At 56.9% G+C, this 20,371-nt stretch overlaps 6 protein-coding genes across 6 annotated transcripts; 4 read left to right on the plus strand and 2 right to left on the minus strand.

Annotated features, from left to right (window-relative positions):
* Positions 1–466: 466 nt before the first annotated feature.
* Positions 467–1,641, plus strand: V2A60_006484 (uncharacterized protein; the record flags this gene model as incomplete). The annotated part of the gene is made up of 2 exons (XM_083257778.1): positions 467–801; positions 888–1,641. The coding sequence occupies 2 exons, from the start codon at positions 467–469 to the stop codon at positions 1,639–1,641; spliced, it is 1,089 nt and encodes a 362-aa protein (XP_083113904.1).
* A 312-nt stretch (positions 1,642–1,953) lies between these two features.
* On the minus strand, positions 1,954–2,850 carry V2A60_006485 (uncharacterized protein; the record flags this gene model as incomplete). Its single annotated transcript, XM_083257779.1, has 1 exon — positions 1,954–2,850. The coding sequence occupies one exon, from the start codon at positions 2,848–2,850 to the stop codon at positions 1,954–1,956; it is 897 nt and encodes a 298-aa protein (XP_083113905.1).
* A 696-nt stretch (positions 2,851–3,546) lies between these two features.
* On the plus strand, positions 3,547–11,493 carry V2A60_006486 (type I polyketide synthase; the record flags this gene model as incomplete). Its single annotated transcript, XM_083257780.1, has 7 exons — positions 3,547–3,765; positions 3,837–3,981; positions 4,081–4,349; positions 4,455–4,817; positions 4,921–10,452; positions 10,518–11,229; positions 11,324–11,493. The coding sequence occupies 7 exons, from the start codon at positions 3,547–3,549 to the stop codon at positions 11,491–11,493; spliced, it is 7,410 nt and encodes a 2,469-aa protein (XP_083113906.1).
* A 2,906-nt stretch (positions 11,494–14,399) lies between these two features.
* On the plus strand, positions 14,400–15,782 carry V2A60_006487 (uncharacterized protein; the record flags this gene model as incomplete). The annotated part of the gene is made up of 1 exon (XM_083257781.1): positions 14,400–15,782. One exon carries the CDS (start codon positions 14,400–14,402, stop codon positions 15,780–15,782), a length of 1,383 nt encoding a protein of 460 aa, XP_083113907.1.
* Positions 15,783–16,283: 501 nt separating this feature from the next.
* Positions 16,284–17,454, minus strand: V2A60_006488 (uncharacterized protein; the record flags this gene model as incomplete). Its single annotated transcript, XM_083257782.1, has 2 exons — positions 16,284–16,848; positions 16,982–17,454. 2 exons carry the CDS (start codon positions 17,452–17,454, stop codon positions 16,284–16,286), a joined length of 1,038 nt encoding a protein of 345 aa, XP_083113908.1.
* A 1,663-nt stretch (positions 17,455–19,117) lies between these two features.
* V2A60_006489 (uncharacterized protein) lies at positions 19,118–20,002 on the plus strand (the record flags this gene model as incomplete). Its single annotated transcript, XM_083257783.1, has 1 exon — positions 19,118–20,002. The coding sequence occupies one exon, from the start codon at positions 19,118–19,120 to the stop codon at positions 20,000–20,002; it is 885 nt and encodes a 294-aa protein (XP_083113909.1).
* Between the last annotated feature and the right edge of the window lie 369 nt (positions 20,003–20,371).

The raw sequence follows: 20,371 nt of genomic DNA on the forward strand, positions 1-20,371 counted from the left end.
CCACGTAGAAAGCGGTCACTAATGAGGTGCCCTCGGACGTGTCAACACCCCTCAATCCAGTGTCAATTTTCGCGGATGGTAGGTGCATGGATGGAGCACCCAGTAAGTGCTGTTAGGGTATGGGTGCGCTTACCAATAGGGATGTCCGGTTGGCTGTCTGTCTTGAACCCCGAAGCAACGGTGTATTTAGTTTGGCTGGAAAAGAAAAAGAAAATACTGCGGGTTGATGGTCCTGTGAGAGACTTCTGATAGCTATTGAATTGTTCATCTCTCGTATGATTGGTGACTCGGCATAGGTCTCCCGTGAATGGACTAACTTGGACGCTTGACAAATTCGGAAATCACCAAAATGGCAAGTCACCATTGCATCCCTGCAACAGGCCATTTCCCGGGCTAACCATATTTAAACAGACCCCCAACTTACAAGCTCGGGTGCTGACTTACACGCCCAAATCATGCCCAAAACATGGTGATGCATACGTACTTTCTGGGCCTGACGGCAGTCGGTTACGATGCGCTCTGGGGATCGCTGGTTCGAAATGGGACAGCCCAAGCCATCGGCGCCGTCAAAGCGGCCGGAACGCTTCCCGAGGGCAGCCCTCTTCGGCTGGTCTACACGGCATGGCCTGCCATTGACAGGCTCCTCATCTCACCCGTCATCTTCTACGATGCTCTTATGCGCGACCACAATCCGACGTTCCGGTCGCTCCTGGTGAGCCTCTTCTGCACGATGCAAACAACTTCGTTTTGCATGGTCGCCGCAGGTTGGGCCTGGGGATTTCCGCGCTGGGCCACCATCCTGTAAGTTCAAACCGCGCCCCCATGACTGGCAACTTAAAGCCGTGCACACAAAGATTCGCGTACCAACTTCGTCACCGGCATTGTAGGGGACCGCTGTTCTGGGGTATCGTGAATCAAAGCTACGGCGCCGCGTTCATCTATCCCTTGTACCTCTTCGCGCACACGCACCCGGCCACCACAGGCGCCAAGGCGAGCACCAACGTTGCTGCCATGTCGCCCGTGGATGCGGAGGCGCTGGCGTACACTTCTATTCTTGCGGGCTTGCTGCCGGCCTGGCTGCTCTGGCCGGCCTTCGTTTCCTGCTCGACGGAAACAAGGCAGTTTCTCATTGCATCCTACCGGCTCACCCCAATACTCCTGGGCCTTGCGCAGCCAGCTTTTGCAGCTCTCATCCAGGTGCTGCGTCGAAAGCCGCTCGACAAGAGCGCAACGCGCCCGCTTGTGCAGGCCTCTCTGTACATGTCAGGGCTTTTCTCGGTAATAGGACATTGGTATGCTATCAGCAGCGCAGTGCTGTCGCCATCAGTCTCCCTGGCCGGCATTTTCCTGCCCGGGGTCACGCAAACTGCAGGCGCACCATTCCGCGCCATCATTGGTCTTGGCTGCCATAAATTCCTACAAAATGACTTTTGGGTGATTCTTGCGGGATTTATACCTTTTGCATCCGCAATGCTATGCCGTGATGGCAATTGCGCCGATTCGACGGAGACCCCATCGAATTTTGCCACAGTTCAAAAGTTTATGCTCGGCACAAGTGGTAGCTTTCTCTCTCTGGGAGCACTGTCCACTCTGCTCTCTCCAGGGGCGGTGTTGGCTTGGTCCATGGCTGCGTCTGTTTGAGGGATGAATGCCCTTCTTGCGGCAAACTCTTTTCCTATACCACATAGTAACAAGTAGACTTTAGTGGAAAAAAGACGACAGAAAAAAATGATAGACAAAGAGGGCAAGAGAACTGATTAAAAGCACAAGTAGCAAGAGCTAATCTAAGATGTCAATGCCCCCCTGATGTAATAGAGCAAAAATTGATACAAACTCATCCAAGATAGCCAAAGACCCCTGAATATCCTAGCAGCCGGCAAAGTCTATCAGTCTATCTTCGGGTTTATTGTAATCATGCCCAGTCTTAAAGCTACAAAGCTATAAAAACCCGCCTCAAAACATACTTCGCGGTTTCACGTTTAATGCCTTGTGCATCGCCTGCTGGCTGTTGCTTTCAGCCGCTGCCCACTCGATATCCCGGACCAGTCGCTTCACCTCATCAGGTTTCGTAGGTACGGCGTGGCCCCCCGAGTGCTGAAAGCCCCTTGCCATACTACGTTCGCACATGCCCATGACCACGAGGGACTGCTCCACCATGGCGGAGTGATCGCGCTCTCCGGTGTAGTGGACGGTTGGTATCCCGATCCGCGCCTCGGTCAGAACCGGGTGCAGCAGTCGCGGCACCTTGTCGGCGTGTCGGTGCCTGAAGAAGGCAACGTCGTAGTCTGGGCCGGTGGCGCCTATCTTGCGGGCAATGTTGAAGGTCGCGGCCAGGTAGTCGACAAAGACCTGCTCCAGGCGAGGCAACTTTGCCGAGACGTGGTCGGGGAAGTCGGACAAGGTGTCGTGCTTTTCCCGGAGGAGGTGCTGCACGATGGGGAGGCAGTGCTGCGTGTCCGGAGAGAAGCCCGCGACGGAGGAGAGGAGCACGGCGAAACCAAAAGGCGCCGGCTCACCTGGACATCGGCGCTGGTGGTCAAGGATGTAAGACGCGGCCATGGATGCGCCTTGGCTGAAGCCAATCACGCCAGCAAAGGGACCGCAATCTTGAACCATGTCATCCAGATCATCGAGGGCAACGCGAATCTCGCCCGGAGCATACCCCGTCGTGTATGAATAAAAGGGCCCAGGGTAGTGCGAGGCCATGCCGGGGCCCCGTTCGCGAGTGAACGCGCCATCAAAGAAGATGAATTCATATTCAGACTCCAACGCCTTGACGACAGGATTGAGTTGAACGCGAAGGATATCGGAGGACGAGCCCACGCCGTGCAGAGCCAAGAGCTTCTTCATTTTTGGATCTTTGTTTGGCAACGTATCGTCAACACAGTTGTTCTTTGTTGCGGACTGTAACCAAGGGGGTCTTGTACAAGTTGAGGATCTTTGCTCGCATGACTCTATTATGAGCAGTAGTTAAATGCTCGATTCATGTTTCCGATTTTGGACACTTGATATTACTGTATTTTAGTTTGGGAGTTTCCTATTGTCCCAATGCCATGTGTGTGTTGCAAAATAGACACGCAAGTCCTCCCCGGCGACCAATTCTTTTTTTTTCTTCACAGAAACAGATATACACAAAGGCACCGAAGAAGGCGTAAGCACTAAGCCAGACGTGATAAGCATATGCAAAACCCACGTTTTTTTCCCCAGCAGTTTATTTCCCATGTTGGAAAGTGGAAAACGGCATGTCCACTCTGATACAGCTTGCGACCTACTCACAGCCTTGTCCATTTTGGGCACTTGCAACAAGCCACAATCTTTTATTCCCTCGCGAAACAGCGAAGCTGAGATCGAATCATATGTTATGAAAATGGATGTAATAGTTGTTTGCGATGGTTGCCTTCTGATTTCGAAGAATTGAACAAGGTATAGATAGACCATGGCTGCTATCTCCAAAATTATCCAAGCATTACACAAAAAGTCTGTCTACGTTTTCGTGCCTTGATAGTCACGACACGACACTTATTAGACAAGATACCGTTTCAAGAGATGGGGTACCAATCTTCGCCCAACTTCAAGGCCGACAACCGTTGTCACGATGATCCCATTGTGATTGTAGGCGCGGCCTGCAGATTCGCGGGCGAAGCATCATCACTGGACAACCTATGGAATATGATGAAGGAGTCCCGCACCGCACATTCCAAAGCCCCCAAGGACCGTTGGGATGCGGACGCTTGGTACCACCCTGACCCGGACCGGAAAGGTTCTGTACGTACTCTTCTTCCCCATACAGTCACTCGATGACCGTGTTTGGCTCACTGTAAGACAAAAAAAAAAAGTTGAATACTACGCACGGTTTCTTCCTGGAGCAAGACATTGCCGCATTTGATGCACCGTTCTTTACCGTCAATGCAAAGGAAGCCGCCGGCATGGACCCGGCCAAGAGACTTTCACTAGAAGTGGCCTACGAAACCTTTGAGAATGGTGAGTTGAGCCTTCTCCCCCCCCCCCAAAAAAAAGGCGTCGTCTCTTTTTGGGGGGCACGAGAGAGAGACACCACTGCTAACCCATTTTATTCTTAAGCGGGCATGCCTTTGGAAAAGATTGCAGGCTCGAAAACCGGTGTCTACGTTGGCAGCATGACGAGCGACTACGAGGTCCTGTCCACTCGTGAAATGTACGACGAGCCACACATGGCCGCGGCGGGAAGCAGCGAGGCCATGACCGCCAACCGCGTATCGTGGTTCTTTGATCTTCGCGGGCCCAGCTTGACGCTCGACACGGCCTGCTCCTCCAGTCTATACGCCTTGCATCTGGCATGTCAGTCGTTACGGCTCGGCGAAACCAACATGGTAAGGAAGAGAGCAAGAAAATCAATCGCCCCTCTCACAAAAAAAAAACCCCTTGAATAGCACATCTTTCAGAAAGTTGTTCCTGATTTTAACTTCTCTTGATAGGGCCTCGTCGCTGGCGTCAGCGTCATGCTTCACCCCAACTTCATGCAGCAGCTGGTGGCCATGCACATGCTGAGCCCCGACGGCATCTCGCACACGTTTGACGACCGGGCCAACGGGTACGGCCGAGGCGAGGGCGTCGGCGCGCTGGTGGTCAAGCGCCTGAGCGACGCCCTTCGCGACGGGGACACGATCCGCGCCGTCATCCGCGGCGTCGGCTCCAATGTGGACGGCAAGACGCCGAGCGTGACGATGCCGAGCGCCGAGGCGCAGGCCGACCTGATCAGAGAGGTATACGAGCAGGCCGGGCTGCCATTGCAATCGACCCCGTACATTGAGCTGCACGGCACGGGAACCCCCGTTGGTGTAAGTCTTTGTTGTCTCCCCTTGTACCCTCCACCCGCCTGGGTCTGTTTTGAACAAGTCGCTCATCTTTCTTTTTTTGTCTTGCCGTCTTTCGCGAATATAGGATCCAATCGAACTGTCCGCCATCGCGGCAACATTCGGCGCGGCGGCGCTAAGAGATCGACCCGTCTACGTGGGCAGCATCAAGCCGAATGTCGGACACACGGAAGGCTGCGCCGGCCTCGCCGGTGTGTTCAAAGCGGTGCTGTCCCTCGAGCGCGGCGTCATCCTGCCTACGGCCGAGGTCCGGACGCTGAACCCCAAGTTGCGGCTGGACGAGTGGAACGTTGCGCTGCCCCGGGGCCCCCTGCCGTGGCCCGCCGACGCGCCGCGACGCATCAGCGTCAACTCGTTTGGCTTCGGCGGCGCCAACGCCCACGTTATTCTCGACGGGGCCTCCCAGTACCTGGCAGAGCGCGGTCTCCCTCGACGCCACGCGTCGGACGTCTCCCTTTCCGACGTCCGGGCCCTCTCCCACAACGGAGTGGCCGGCGGCGGCGGCCATGAAACTGAGCCGCGGCAGAAGAAGAAGGAGAAGAAGCTACTGCTGTTTCCCCTCAGCTCGCGGGACGAGGCCGGGGTTGCCAGAACGGCCAAGATACTGGGAGCCTATCTGGAGACGCGCAAGGACGAGCACGACCCGGGGTACCTGCCCAGCGTTGCCCACACGCTGTCGTTCCGGCGCTCGGAGCTGGAGCACCGCTCCTTTGTCGTGGCGGATTCCGTCGGCGACCTGGCTCACAAGCTCGCCATGCCGAGCTCCTCGATGCCGCGCGCGGCGCGGCGCTCGGCCAGGCACAACCGCGTCGCCTTCGTCTTCACCGGGCAGGGCGCCCAGTGGGCCGGCATGGGCCGGCAGCTGCACGGGCAGTTTGACGCCTTCACGCGGAGCATCGCGCGGAGTGGTGCGTGCCTCGCGGCGCTGGGGTGCTCGTTCAGTCTGGAGGAGGAGCTGCGGCGGACAGAGCTGAGCAGGATAGAGACGGCCGAGCTCAGCCAGCCCGTCTGCACGGCCGTGCAGCTCGCCCTGGTGGACCTGCTGCGGGACTGGCAAGTGCTTCCCGGCGCCGTGGTCGGCCACTCGAGCGGCGAGATCGCCGCGGCCTACGCGGCGCGCCTCATCACGCACGAGGACGCCGTCAAGGTCGCGTACCTGCGCGGCGTCTACTCCGGGGTCGTATCCAGCAGCTTTCGGGCCGGCGCAATGCTCGCGGCCGGCATCTCCGAGTCCGAGGCCGAGGAGTACCTCGCGGCCGTGCCTCCGGGGAGCGCCGTGGTGGCATGCGTCAACAGCCCCAAGAGCGTCACCTTGTCTGGCGATGCCGACGTCGTGACCCGGCTCGAGGCCACCATCTCGGCCGACGGCAAGTTTGCGCGCAAGCTCCGCGTCATGACGGCCTACCACTCCCCGCACATGGCGAGCGTCGCGGAGAGCTGCCTCAAGGCCATGCAGGACGCCGGCGTCGGCCGCATCACAATGATAGGCACAGAAGGTGACGACGCTACCTCGTCCATCCCCATGTTCTCGTCAGTGACGGGCGAGGTGATTGACCCGGCTGAACTGGACCCCACGTACTGGATCCGCAACATGTGCGGCACGGTGCGCTTCTCGCCGGCCGTGACCAACCTCCTCGCGGGCAACCTCTCCCCGTCCCTCAAGAGGCGGACCGCGGGCCGGAAGCCGGTCGTGAAGTGGGACGCCCTCATCGAGATCGGCCCGCACTCGGCCCTCAAGGCGCCGCTGGTGCAGATCATGGAGGGAATCGACGGCAAGCTGCCCAAGCAGCTCCCGTACACGTCGCTCCTCGTGCGCAAGGAGGACGCCGTCGCTACGGCCCTCGCGGCAGCGGGTGCTCTCTGGGCGGCCGGTGTCAAGGTCGCGATGGACCGGGTCAACCGGAATCCGATCGACGACGACGCGGCGGCGGCGACGGCGGCGACGGCCTTCGAGGGCGCTGCGACGCGGACCGTGACCGACCTGCCCTCGTACGGCTGGAATCACGAGAAGACGTTCTGGCACGAGGCGCCGGCGACGAGGCAGCAGCGCCTCCAGGGCCGCCCGCGGACCGACCTCCTCGGCGCCCCCGTCGAGAACCAGAACCCGCTCGAGCCGCGGTGGCGGAACCACCTGCGCGTCCGCGAGAACCCGTGGGTGGAGGACCACAAGATCACGGGCACCATCCTGTATCCCGGCGCCGGGATGCTCATCATGGTCATCGAGGCGGTGGCTGAGATGACCGGCGGCACCGGCGGCACCGGCGGCGGCGACCGCGCCGAGGTGGACGGCGTCGAGTTCAAAAATGTGCGCTTCGAAAAGGGACTCGTCATCCCGCAGGACGGCGCCACGGAGACAATCTTGCGCGTCCAGTTGCCCTCGCAGAGCAGCGGCGCATCCGCATCGGCGCAGCACTCTTTTGCCATCTTCTCCAGGATCGGCGACGCGCCATGGGTCAAGAACTGCCACGGCCGCTTCCGCATACTCTATGCCGAGGCCGGTGCCGGTGCCGGGGCGCTCGGGGCCGACGAGGAGACTACGGCTACGCTCGAGTGGAAACGACACATTGACAAGTTCCACGCGGCCAAGCAAGGCAGCGCGGTGCCCGTTGACGTGGCGAAGCTGTATACCAGGCTGCATGGCGTCGGCATGCAGTACGGGCCTACGTTCCAGAATGTCACCGAGTTGCAGACCGTTCCCGGACGCGAGCTGTGCTACGGCGCCGTCAGGATACCCGACACCAGGAGCGTGATGCCCCTCGAGTACGAGTTCCCCCACCTCATCCACCCGGCCACGCTCGACGCCATTTTCCACCTCATCGTCGTGGCCGTTGCCGGCGGCGAGAGCCTGACCGAGGCGGCGGTGCCGTCGATGCTGGAGAGGCTCTACATTTCGTTTGACCTGCCGCGGGGTCCCGGCCGGGAGTTTGTCGGCTACGCCGAGCGCGTGCACCGCCGCGACGGCAAGCTGTGCGCCGACCTTGTCGTGTCGGACGGAGCGTGGCAGAAGCCAAAGGTCACGGTGCAGGGCCTCATAATGACGCGAGTCTCTTCTGATTCCGCCGACAGCGCAGCACCCGGACAAGGCGCCGTGGCTCGAAAGACGACCACCCTCGACTGGAAAGTCGACCCTGTTTTCTTTGCCCAGCTCTCGTCTACGGGCCTACTGTCGAGCGTTTCCACCCTCCGGGATTGGCTGGAGCTTGAATGTCACAAGTCGACCGAGCTCAGGGTCGCGGTCATTGGCCAGACACTGACGGAGCAGGTTGTGGATGAGCTGCTACCGTTCCTCAACGGCGCATCTTCTTACCGGGGAATCTCACACCTGGCCGTGACAGAAGACTCAAGTGATTCTCTCCAACCCTGGAAGACCAGGACTGCCGTGGCAGATACTCCCATCAGCTACGAGACTGAGAGTGAGTGGGCAGAGTCCAGCGCGTCATATGACATTGTTATTGTCGGCGCGACTCGAGATGATCCAAGTGAAACACTACAATCGTACAAGGCAAAGATCAAGGCAAGTGGACGAATCGTCGTTGTTGACTCTTACATGAAAGCACCTGTTGCGCACAGTGTCAATGGGACGAATGGAGTCGGACTCACCAACGGCCATGCAAGTGCCGACAAGGACTTTGTCAAGCTAGAGTTTGGCGGCGGAGCGTCATTCCAGGTTTACACCGAGAGAAAGCAAAAAGTTCCTATCGAAACGGAGATTATGATCCTTGTCCCGTCCGCCACTGCTGTATCACCAGGTGTTGGCTTGATTTCGGATCAACTCGATAGATGCTCTGTCGCAACTCGTCTAGTTGAGCTCAAAGACGCTGCGTCGCTGCAACACGCGACAGTCCTCTGCTTCCTGGACGGCAGTTTTGTCAATGGCTGGACGCGCGAAGAGTTCCAATTCTTCCAGGCCATGGTGTCTACTGCCAGTCGCATCTGCTGGGTGACAAACGGCGCACAGATGCTGCAGCCATCCAAGCGTGGTCTCGATGCCAGCGGCGTTGCCGGCCTTCTTCGAGTGCTGCGCAACGAATTCCCGCACGTCACCCTGTCGCATCTCGACTTGTCCTTTGATCCCAACCATGCAGCCGAAGGGGACGCCAAACTAGTTGTCGACATTCTCCGCCAACTTACGAGCCCTGTGGCGGAGGGAGAGCTGCCCGAACTAGAGCTTGCCGAGATGGATGGCAACGTTTTGATCCCCCGCGTTGTCGAGGATAGCGGAATGGATCTGGAGGTAGCGCGATCCACCGGTAACGCACCGCCGCTACTACAAGAGCTTGGCAGATGTGGCCCCCTCCAACTGCTCAAGACTCGGGCCAAGGGAATCAAGTCTTGCTGGGAAGCAGAAGAAGTGATCCATGACGCTCTGGCGGTGGATGATGTGGAGGTTGTCGTGTCAGAAATCTCAATCTACCCATTCGCGAGCAGTTCTGAAGTTGCAAGAAAATTATTGGGAAGCCTTGTCACCGGTACTGTGAGCGGATGCGGCGCGAACGTGTCAAGCCTTCAACCCGGAGACGAAGTGGTGGTACTGGGACTGTCCAACTGCAAGACTACGGTTCGTCAACACCACTCTCTGGTTTCCAAGATGTCGGCCAAGGCTTCGCACTCGGCAGCAAAGTTGTGGATCGAGCTCATGGTGAATTATATTCTCGAGCACGTTACCCATTTGGGTGCAGGAGAGACCATTCTTGTCCCGGACGCCGACAGCCTTTTGGGTCACGCCATTATCGTCAGAGCGACCAAAGAATTTGGTGCGCACGTCCAGGCCATCGTTTCCACCACCGAGCAGAAATCCCGATTGCTTGCACGGACTGGCCTGGGACACGACTCGGTCACGGTACACTCCACGGAAGCAAGCTCTTCTCTGTTATTTTCGCACATGCTAGAGAAGACTTGCGGCACGGGTGTCGATGTTGTTGTGCAGACAGGGCAGAGCCTAACGCTCGACGAGGATGCTGCTGTTTGCCTTGCGGACCTTACCCGAGTGGCCATTGTTTTGCAACCGGACCATGCAGCTTCTTCGATTCCCGCATTAGGGGGCAATGTGACTTGGGCGACAATCGACCCCGCGCGCATCCTAGTAGAGCAACCTCGTACGGTGGCGAAGCTCCTTGGTCGCAGAAGCCAAGAGATCTCGGATCTTTCCGAGGTCGATTCTGGGGTCATATTTTCCGTCGCAGAACTGGACAAGGCGATTGAGGTGGCAGAGTCTGGCAATTCTGATAATCTCGTCTCCATCAGCTTCGTTCACGGCATGGGGGGTGCTGTACCGAGCGTCCATGTGATGCCGCCTGCGCCGCAGATGCCCGCACTCGACAGAAACGCTACGTATGTTCTGGCCGGTGGTCTGGGCTCGCTGGGCCTCAGAGTCGCGGAGCTGATGGCAAGGAGCGGAGCGACGCATCTGGTGTTTCTCTCCCGCTCTGGCGGGAACCGTCACAACGACAAGTTGAGCAAGCTCCATGCACTGGGATGCGAGACGCTGGTGCTTGCCTGCGACGTCACCTCAGATGAAAGCGTGCGGAGCATGGTTACGAAAGTGGAAAAGACAGGACGGCCCATCAAAGGTCTTCTTCAGTGCGCCATGGTGCTTCAGGTGAGTAATTGGCGGCGATTTAGGTCTAGCAGGTGTGGAGGAGATGCTAACGAATTGCAAAACAGGACAGCTTATTCGACAAGATGAGCCACGAACAGTGGCTAGTCGCCTTCAAGCCCAAGGTCCAAGGTAGCTGGAACTTGCATTGCGCTCTCCCGAGCGACTTGGCATTCTTCGTCATGCTCTCCTCGGTCGTGTCGGTGATTGGCAACGTGGCGCAGGCCAACTACGCGGCGGGCAACTCGTACATGGACGCGCTGGCGCGGTACCGGCGCTCTCTCGGGATGGCGGGCACGTCGATCAACGCCGGGCTGGTGGCCGACTCTGACCACACGATTGACGGGACAAGTATGGAGGACTACCTGGAGCGGTTCAAGCACATGGCCAGCGTTAGCACGACGCTGGCGGAGCTGGACACGGCCGTGGCAGCGGCGATGCGGGGCACGGTCGGCAGCAACAAGGGCGGCGACGCGTCGACGTCGACGTCGACGTCGGCGCAGTTTGTGTTTTGCATGACGGACTCGCTGGAGCCGACGGGCGTGGACTTTTGGGCCGGCGACGCCAAATTCGTGCACAGGGTGCGGCGCGCTCGCGCCGACTCGGAGTCGGGCGGCGACGGCGGGCACGAGATCAGCGTGGCCGTGGTTCTCGCGGCGGCGACGGCGCGGGAGGACTGCCAGGCCGCCATCCAAGACGTACTGAGGAAGCTGCTCGCCCCCGGGATGGGCGTGCAGCCGGGCGAAATTGATGTGGAGCGACCGCTATACGAGCTTGGAGGTAAGATGATGTGGCTGCCATGGTTGTATCCAAAGCAAGGGTGATGATGATGCTAACGGGCGTGTCTGTGTGTGTGCGTGTGCGCTTATTCTAGTTGACTCGTTCAAGGCGGTCGAGGTCCGCAACCAAATCTTCCGGCAGCTCAAGTGCGACGTGTCGGTATTTGAAATTTTGAGCCCCAACTCGCTGGCTCATCTGGCGGACCAGCTTGCGTCGCGGAGCCCGTTGGTGCCAAGCGCGCTAGCCGTACCAGTAGACAACTGAACCCCTGGAGGAGGAGGAGGGGGTTGTCGAGGATGAAACGGTAGCCGGGTACCGAATTACTGACGGATTGTCTAACTTGCTTACGGGTTCGATGTGGCGGGATGGGGTGGGAAATTGGTGACGGTCGAGATGCGCCATCAGGCGCTGCTGGCGTGATTCGGGGCCGTGCTTGGTTTTAGAGTGGTTGCAGAAGGCATTTGCAAGGTACCTGAGAGGCCGGCAGATATCCGTACTAAGGTTCCATTGCTTGGCGGCAACACAGATGCTTATTTACGCGAACTACGGTGTATCGTTGAAGCGAATTTACGAATCGCATTCCCCCCTCCCCCCTCCATTTTTTTTCTGTCTTCACATGTACTAAGTAGATTAAGCTGGAACACGTGCTCTCACTTGGGTTCCGTGAAAACATGGGGGTTTGGTAACCTGTATTTTTGAGGGGCTTCCCTACGCGGCCCTTGTCCAAAGGGTGTAGCAAACGGAGAAGAGTTGTGGGCGGTGCTTAACAGACTGCGGTATATTTTATTTTCCCCGGGGGAAACCAACATTGGTCCATAAAATCGTGGAAAGAGTCTGACACGATGAGGTTGTCTACTTTTGATTTTTAATTCTTCTTTTTTCTTTTTTCCCCCTCTTCTCTCGTCACCAGCAGGCGGACGCCTTGACGGGTGCGGGAGCGCCCCTGGGTCCTGAGCCCTTGGCCATGCGCATGACTCCCGCCGTGTACGGAATAAGCAGAAGCTAAGCCGATCAGCAAAGCGAAACGCGCGGCCGTCCCATCCACACAATGGAGCGGCGCAAGCCTCGAACGACGCCGTCTGTCGCAAAGTGGCGAAAGTCGGTATGTAGGTTATATGGAGTGCTGAGAATGGGGGAGGAGAGTCAAAAAAAAAAGGGTTCATTACTGGGGAATGAGATGGGATGTGCAGGGCAAGATGTGACCAAATGTTTAGTTGGACCACCAAAGAGCTCAGGTTTATAATCAGTGGCGGAGTGTCGGGGCAAATGGACGAGAGGCGGCGTCTTGAACATGCTTTTCTGCCAGTGACTGACGAGTGAGCATTACATATTTTTTTGGTGGCTTTTGATATGGCGTTGTGGATTGATTTTAGTGGAAAGGGATTGATACTTGTGTGAAAAAAAAAAAAGGTCTGGGAGATGCATTGTCGATGGATTGCATCGTCTCTCGGTTGTTGGCGTATCTGGTGTGGGGTTGATGAGGAAGGGGAAAAGGGATGGGCCAATGGACCAATGTTTATGCAAATGAGGGGGGGGGGGGGGGGGGTCAAAAAGGGAAGGAAAAAAAAGGAAAAAAAAACGAAAGAATGAAAAAAAGTGACAAAGGCAAGAAAGGTAAGAAAGCGACAACAAAGAGGACAATGACATGGGTGCCGATGATCTTGGAAAGAGAGACGCCAAAAAAAAAAAAATCTCCAGAGTCGAGAGGCAGCGGGCGCGGAATGATGGGGTCCGAGACCAGCTGGGCGGCGGCGTCGTAAGTAACACGCGGTGAAGACTGGGGACTGGGCATTGGCCATGGCACTGGCTGGACTGCCTAAGAGGAAGAACCTGAACAAGAAATTACAAATAAAAGAAGAGGAAAAAAAAATAAAACGAACCAACGGCTCTCTCTCTCGCTCTGGCAAAAAAAAAAAAAAGAAGAAGAAGAGAAAGACGGCACCAGCGCTTTTGGCCCGTCCGCCCGCCCGTCCGCCTCGTGGTCCTTGGTCCTTGGTCCTTGGTAAGCCGCCTCCAGAGGGGGGGAGGACGCGCAATGCAGGCCGACAGCGCAACGTCACCCTTCTTCGCGTATACGTACCCCCTCTCTTGGGTGGGGGGAAAAGAAAGAGAGAGAGAGAGAGCACATTCGCATGCATGTCAGTACCCGCGTCAGTACAGAGTAAAAAGCCAAAGAGTTAGTTACGGCTTGATAGTCTCAATTGTCTCTGTTGATTCCCAAGTGAAGAAGAATAAATCCTCATAACGGTCTCTTGATGGCAACTCGTAAGAAATTACGAAGCTGAGAAAAAAAAACGAAGAAAAATGAGAAGAAGTAAAATCAAGAAAAACAAAATCGTCGTCTCTGTCGTCGTCGTCGTCGTTGTCGGAAAGCAGACAACCAAAAGCGACCCCCCCTCTCCTCTCTTCCCCTCGTACCCACGCTCTTCTCGTACTTAGCCTGTAAGTACCTAGCCTGTAAGTACTTACACTCTCTTCGTTACCAGTACGGAGTAGTACCTTAGTACGTTTAGTAGGTAAGTAGGTAGGCTCTCTCTCACCCCCCTGGCCTACCACCTTCTGCACTTCTCTCCGGGCCCCCCCTGCACTCACTCTCACACTCACTCACTCACACTCTCGCTTTCGCCTATTGTTCGTCGTCCCTCTTGGTCTTTGCCATCTTTCTTACCACTTTCTCCATTGGCTACCGTGGGCTGCTCGGTCAAACTAGTCTCTCGTCTCTCTACTTCCAGATCTTGCCTGGAGTCTCCGTCTTCTCTCTCTCTCTCTCCCTCCTCTCTCTTCCTCTCTCTACGTCTCTCGCTGTCTCTCTTTGCCTTTCTGCAACACCAAAAAAACCCACCCTTCTCTCACTTACTTTCTACAAGTTGCATCCCTTGGCTTTCTTCTTTTTTCCCGCCGCGCCTCACCTACCTTTGTTCTTCTCTTTTCCCAATCAGCTTCTTCTTCTTCTTCCAATCTTGCTGGTTGTTGACGGCAACACACACACACACACACACCTCGAACCACTTCCCTCCGCAAACCACCACCACAACCTCCCACGCTCCTCTTAGCCGCGAAATCGCTGCATGCGACCGACTCGCTACCTGCGCAACCACCCGCACCAAAAGCCTCGCCGCGCGCCCGCCCAAAATCCCCTTCGACCTCGTCTCCTCTAGCCATGCGAAGATATGCCGCCGCCACATGGCTTCCCTGACATTATCAGAAGGCCCGGCACCGCAGTAACCACCTCGCCGGATCTGCTCAAGCCGCCGCTGCCCACCCTCCCGACCAGCTTCTCCCAGCACGTCCGCGACACCGAGGTCCAGGTCCCGCCTCTCATTGCCGGCGCCCTCGTCGCCGCCTTTGCCAACTCCCTCGCCGACGGCCTCGACAACGGCCTCCTCACCCACTATTACCTCGAAGATCAAAAAGTCAAAATCAACCTCGACCGTGTCATCGATCGCCTCATCTCCGACTTTTGCCGTCACATCTGGGACGAGCTCTACCGCTTCTACCACAGCGACGACGACGCCGCCTCCCGTCCTACCAGCCAGGTCATCCTCCTCTTTGAGGGTCCCATCCGCCAGATCATCCTCATCCTCAACGGTCCCGAAACCTCGCGTTGCGTCCTCGACCGCATCGGCCCCAGCCTCTCCCAGCGCAACGTCACCTGGTCTGCCAATGCCGGCGGCATTGACCTGCCCCTCGCCCTACAGCTCGTCTGCGGCTTCTGGCATCGCGAGTTCCCAGACGTCTCCCCCGGCGGCTGCCCGGAGCAGATTGCTCGCACCCTGCACTCTCTCATCATTGATGGCCAGGCCTCCAAACGCCTCATCTCCGAGATTGACCGCGTCCTCCTCTCCCCCAACTATGTCCAGGTCCACATGGCCGAGTCGGCCATATGGGACGTCATCCGCAAACGACCCTTTCCGCCACCCACCGACGGCTACCAATTAATTCAGTTCAAATTCGATTGCCAGCTCTTCGGCCCCCTCGACGGCATTGGCGATCCTCAGCTCGTCAATCTCGGCTCCTTGCCTGCCATTACCGGCACCGCCGGCAGCTGCGTCTACACCACCGTCGCCGAGTACATTGACAACCAGTGGCCCAAGTGCGGCCGTCTGCTGCTAAAATGTCTCGAAGAGGCAGTCACCAACGCCTCCGCCTCCCACCAGTCGGGCGATCCCTGCCCCGGCATGTCCGTGTGGGACAGCACCGACGAGGACTCCGTCTTTTGCCCTGGTCTGCGCCTCGTCCACCTCGAAGTCGAGGAAAACGCCATCCGCGTGAGCGCCTCGGCCTGGACGCACACTCTCATTGAGATTTTCCAGCAAATGTGCTGGACCTGTGCCGCCCTCAGCGCGTCCCCCTTTCCCGGCGGCTCCCTGTCCGAGTCCGCCATTGCCGTCTCCGACTGGGCCTACCAAAACGGCTCCGTCTACATGGACTGCAGCCTATCACATAAACCAATAGAAGAACGCGAAAGCATGACGTGGTTGGACCAATTTCACGGCGCCGCCATAGCATCCGGTTTTCCTCTGGCGGCATTTTCAACGCCCCAAAACACATGACCAAGGCGTTTCTTTTTCTCTTCTTCTTCTTCTTCTTCTCTATTTCATGGTTGGGAGTTGTGGAACTTGTGGTTTTTTGTTCTTTTTTTTTTCATTCTTCTGCTCTGAATCATTGCACCCAAAAACGGTTTCTTTTGTGTGCCCCCTCGGGGCTCGTCACGGCACGGTTACATGTGTTACATCTTTCTGGTTTCTTGTTCCATTTTATCTTTACGGTTAGACGGCTCATGACGGCTGCATCTGGGTTATCCAAACGTCCCTGTAAATTATTATATTAATACATGATACCCAAAAATATTACCTTGGTCACCATGTTTTCTTATGTGTGTGTTTTTTGTCATTCTGTGCCTGGTCTTTTTTCTTCTTCTTCTTCTTCTTCTTCTCAGACTCTGCGTATCTCTAATCTGGATACACCTTCATATTATACCCGCTGCTGCTACGATTACGAATTGCCCCCTCCTCCCTCTCTCGCCAACCAACTCGAGTTTCGAGTTTCATGCTTCACCTCGACGACAGCGACGGCGGCGGCGGCGTCACCAGCCGGGCGACCGCCGACGCGAGCCGGCTATACCGGAACCCCGCGTCCCCGAGGCCGTCGACGACGAGCGCGCGCGTCTCCGGGTCGACCATGACCACGGGTCGCCGATCCGCGTCGCCCCTCTCGTACGCTTCGGCGCGGGCGGGGTCTGCCGGCGCAAACAGCCGCGACTTGCGTAGCGTCTCGTACGGGTTCCAGTGCGGCTCCCACACCACAATTTCGAGAGCGGGCGCTGGTGGTGGCGGTGATGGTCCTCGTCTTAATCGGCGTCGTTGTTGCATTCCCTTCTCTTCTTCCTCTTCCTCTTCCTCTTCCTCCTCCTCCGGAGAATCAAGTAGCGCCCTCACCTGCCCGACGAGGGTCCGCGGCGTGAGCAGCGCCGCCCTGGCAACAATCATGTCGTCACCGTTGTCGTCGTCGCTCCTGTCGGCGGCGTGGCGCGAGGAGGGCTGGATGACTAGGAGGGGCCGGAGCCGCGGCGAGGGAGCCAAGGCCTCCCAAGTTGCTTGTGAGATGTTTGCGTAGAATCTAAGAGTGTGTGTTAGCCGGGCAAGTATTATTTGATTCGTCTTTTTGCTAAATTCTTTTTTTTTTTTGCGCGCGTGTGTGTATGTATGAAGCCATCATGTCGAGTGTATGGTAGGAAAATGTAGACACATACTCAAACGTGGCGCCTGGCTCGACAATAAAGGCATCGACGGCTTCTTTATGGAGCACTTTGGCCAGCACATTCCGGCGCTGAAGCAATTCGTCAGTCTCGACGGCAATGTGTGTAAGCGCGTCCTCCTCCTCCTCCTCCTCCACGACACGGCCTCCACGACCATCTCCATGGGCCGCGTCTCGCTCCGGACATGGTTGCGACCCCAGTAGCGGCCCTAGCACCAGCAGCCGCAGCGGCCGTGGCAGGCACTGTGCCGTTGTCGTCGCCGTCGTCGTCGCCGTCGCCGTCGTCGTCTCATTCACCAAAACACCCCAGACACCAAGGGCCAATAGCATGGTGGCCGCGATGGCGGCCACGTAGAGGGCCGCGGCATCGCGGTGGCGGCGGAGCTGGCGGCGGTGTCGTCTTCGTAGTCGACGGAGCGGGTCCCGTCCGGGATTCTGTTGCTGTAGCTCAAGATCGGGATTGCCCATTTTTTTTCTTTTTCGAGAGCAACCGAGGCTCTTTGGAGTTGCCTTTTTTTTTTCTTTTTTTCTTATTTTTCCTGTTCCTTTCTCTACTTTACAAATATGGAACCGGTATTCGCCTCTTTTACCCCAATGCGGTCTCGCTCGGCTGGATCTGCGGGTTTTTGCGTTTGGAAAAGGGTATAATGCTCAGTAAGGAGTCTAGCGCAGAGAGAGAGAGAGAGAGCTTGTCGACTCTTTTTGGTTCGGAGTTCGTATAGGCTGATTTGGACAACTCCTTGGCTATCAAGGTGACGGATGCGCAGAGTGTGAAACTATACACCATAAAAAAGGAAGCAGAAGAAGAAAGTAACCAAAGATGAACTCGGCAAGTAAAGCAATAACGCTAGAACAGAACGAAATATAGATGCAGACTTGTTTGCAAAAATCAAAACAATAAAAAGTCCAGCAAGATAAGGGGGAGGGGAAACTGGGATATTTATCCCAACTCTCTCCCGTTGGCAAACATACCTGTCCGGATCTGGAATGCGAAGCGTCCACTTGTCCTTCTTCTTGGCGCGGGCTATTGTGTGGGACTTGGGGTCCTCGTATCAAGGATACCGAGCCAGTCGATTATTATTCCATATTCATCTTGTGCATTGAATTTCATGCGACTGTATATGCCTTTGCCTGTCTGTCCAATTGTTTCTAAATTATAGAGTGCCGGGTCTTGGAGAAAAGCTTAAAAAATTAGGAACTAACCCCCCCGTCGCGCGCGCTCCCTACGCAAGGGTATTCTGAGACAATATCTAGGAAATTGTTTCTACATATTACATGAATCCCCCCCCCCCCCGGCATAACGTGACCCGGCTTGCCCGGGAGACCACAGGCAGAAGGGAGGGGAATTGGACCACCAAGTTAAAGTTGAGAGGTAGACAGAGACTTAAAACAGCCGTTTTACAAGGGAGGGGCGCTTAAACAGCTGTATGAGTCGTACTGGTACCTTGAAATGCCGCTATAGACAAGGTTGACTCCACTGTAACCCTGCGGCAGTTCGACTCGATTGTAACCCGGCCGTAGTTCCAGAACTCGACTGACTACCTACGTGGCGCGGCTCCCGAGTTGCTGGCTGCCATTGTCTACTCAGTATCCGTATTTACACTTCAGTCTTGTTCTCGCCAAAGGGCGGTAGCGGGCAGAGCCTGTTCAAGGGGACAAGATCCGAGTCATTGGTCTTCGAACTTGAGGGCGCAGCTAGCTGCCTGATGCTTGACAACAGGAACGTCAATGCACCACAATACACTTTCCGACGTCATGAAGCTCGGCGTGACAACCGTCTTGCTCATCAACACTTTTTTTTTTTTTTCGTTCTAATGGACACGGTTATTCACAGATACAGATAAAGACGGACGGAAGCTGAAAATGGTGCTCTCAAGTGCATGGCGCGGAGAAGACGGAAGTGAAGCCCGCGTGAGATGGCATCTGAGAAGCTTCCGAGGCGCAAAATTCGCCTGTGATGTGCATCCCGTTTTCATATCCGTGGCACAATTCTCCTGCTAGAAAGAATTCCTTCTCTTCTGAAATCTCCTTTGTTTGTTCTTCTGCCTCTCTTTGACGCATTCTTGTCTGTATTGTGCCAAGTTGGCCAAAGTCTCCGTCCACGAGCACCAAATTCAACGCACACAACAAAATGGCACCGCGGCAGCACACCGCCGCTCACACTCGCAAAACCGTCACCACTCCAGCTCCGAGAGCTTCGGTCCACCGCGTCACAAAGGCAAGAATGCGCACCTGCTCCTCCAGCGATCCCCCACCCTCCTCCTCCTCCTCCTCCACCACCCTACCTCTGTGGGAGCAGGTGCGCGCGCTGGAGCTCGCCAACGCGACCATGGCCCTGGAGTCGGCGGCTCTCCGGGACCGCATCGCCTCCCTCAACCACAAGCTTGACCAGCGCCGCCACTACACCAGCGTCATCCAAGGGGACCAGATGCGCGCCCTGGAGAACAAGGTCGCGCTCGAGAAGCAGCTCGTCGACGCACGCGCCGCCGCTGCCGCCGAACGGCGAGCGAGGGACGACGAGATGCGCACCTTGCGGGCCCAGCTCGCGCACGACAAGCTCGAGAGCCGCATCCACCGCTGCGCGGCGCAGGTCGCGTACCAGACGCTGACGGGGCCTGCCGAGCGCGACATGCTGCTGCGCATCCTCAAGCGGTGCCGGCGCGCTTTTACGGACTCCGACGCGCCGCCGCCCCCGAGACCCCCGTCGCCGGAGCCGGCACTGCAGCCGGAGCTGAAGCCGGAGGTGCAGGAGAGAGCCGGCGCTGTGGGCGTTTTCATGCGCAGGGGGCCGCAGGACGATGCCGACGACGACGACGACGGTGACGAGAATGAGGACTGGGTTCTGCGCACGCCGTCGAAGCGTCAGGGCAACATGCCCAGGACGCCCGTGTCGATGCCGCGCGTAAGTCTCTTTGGGAGCACGGCGCCCGGCGTTTGTCGGGAAGACAGTACGCCGCGCCGCGAGGGGCTACGTCCGAGAAGAAATAATGCCGGCAGCAATGGCAGCCCGTGCTAAGGTATAGACTGGTTCCGAGGGCGGAGTTGGGGATCATGACGGCTGGTTGACCCAACGTTCACTCCTCTTTTGCTGGCGCGGCCCGAGCTTTGATGACTGCAGCTTTGATGACTGCAGCTGATACATACAGCCTTGTTGGTTTCGGAGCTAAAAATTCCTGTCCTGGCAAGGGGTTGCTTGCTAAAGCGATGAGTAGGACTTACTTTCCGTTCGACTTTGGATTTGGAAAACGACGGAATACATATTGGTGGAGGAGCAAGCAAAGGAAAAGAGAGAGACATATTTCGCAGAGTTGAGTGTCATTGAGATATGTACATCTAGAAACGAAATTAGACGGAAAAGAACACGCTGCAGCATGTCAATACAAAA

Source organism: Cordyceps javanica, chromosome 4 (genome assembly GCF_051103115.1).
Source record: "Cordyceps javanica chromosome 4, complete sequence".
Lineage (NCBI taxonomy): Eukaryota > Fungi > Ascomycota > Sordariomycetes > Hypocreales > Cordycipitaceae > Cordyceps > Cordyceps javanica.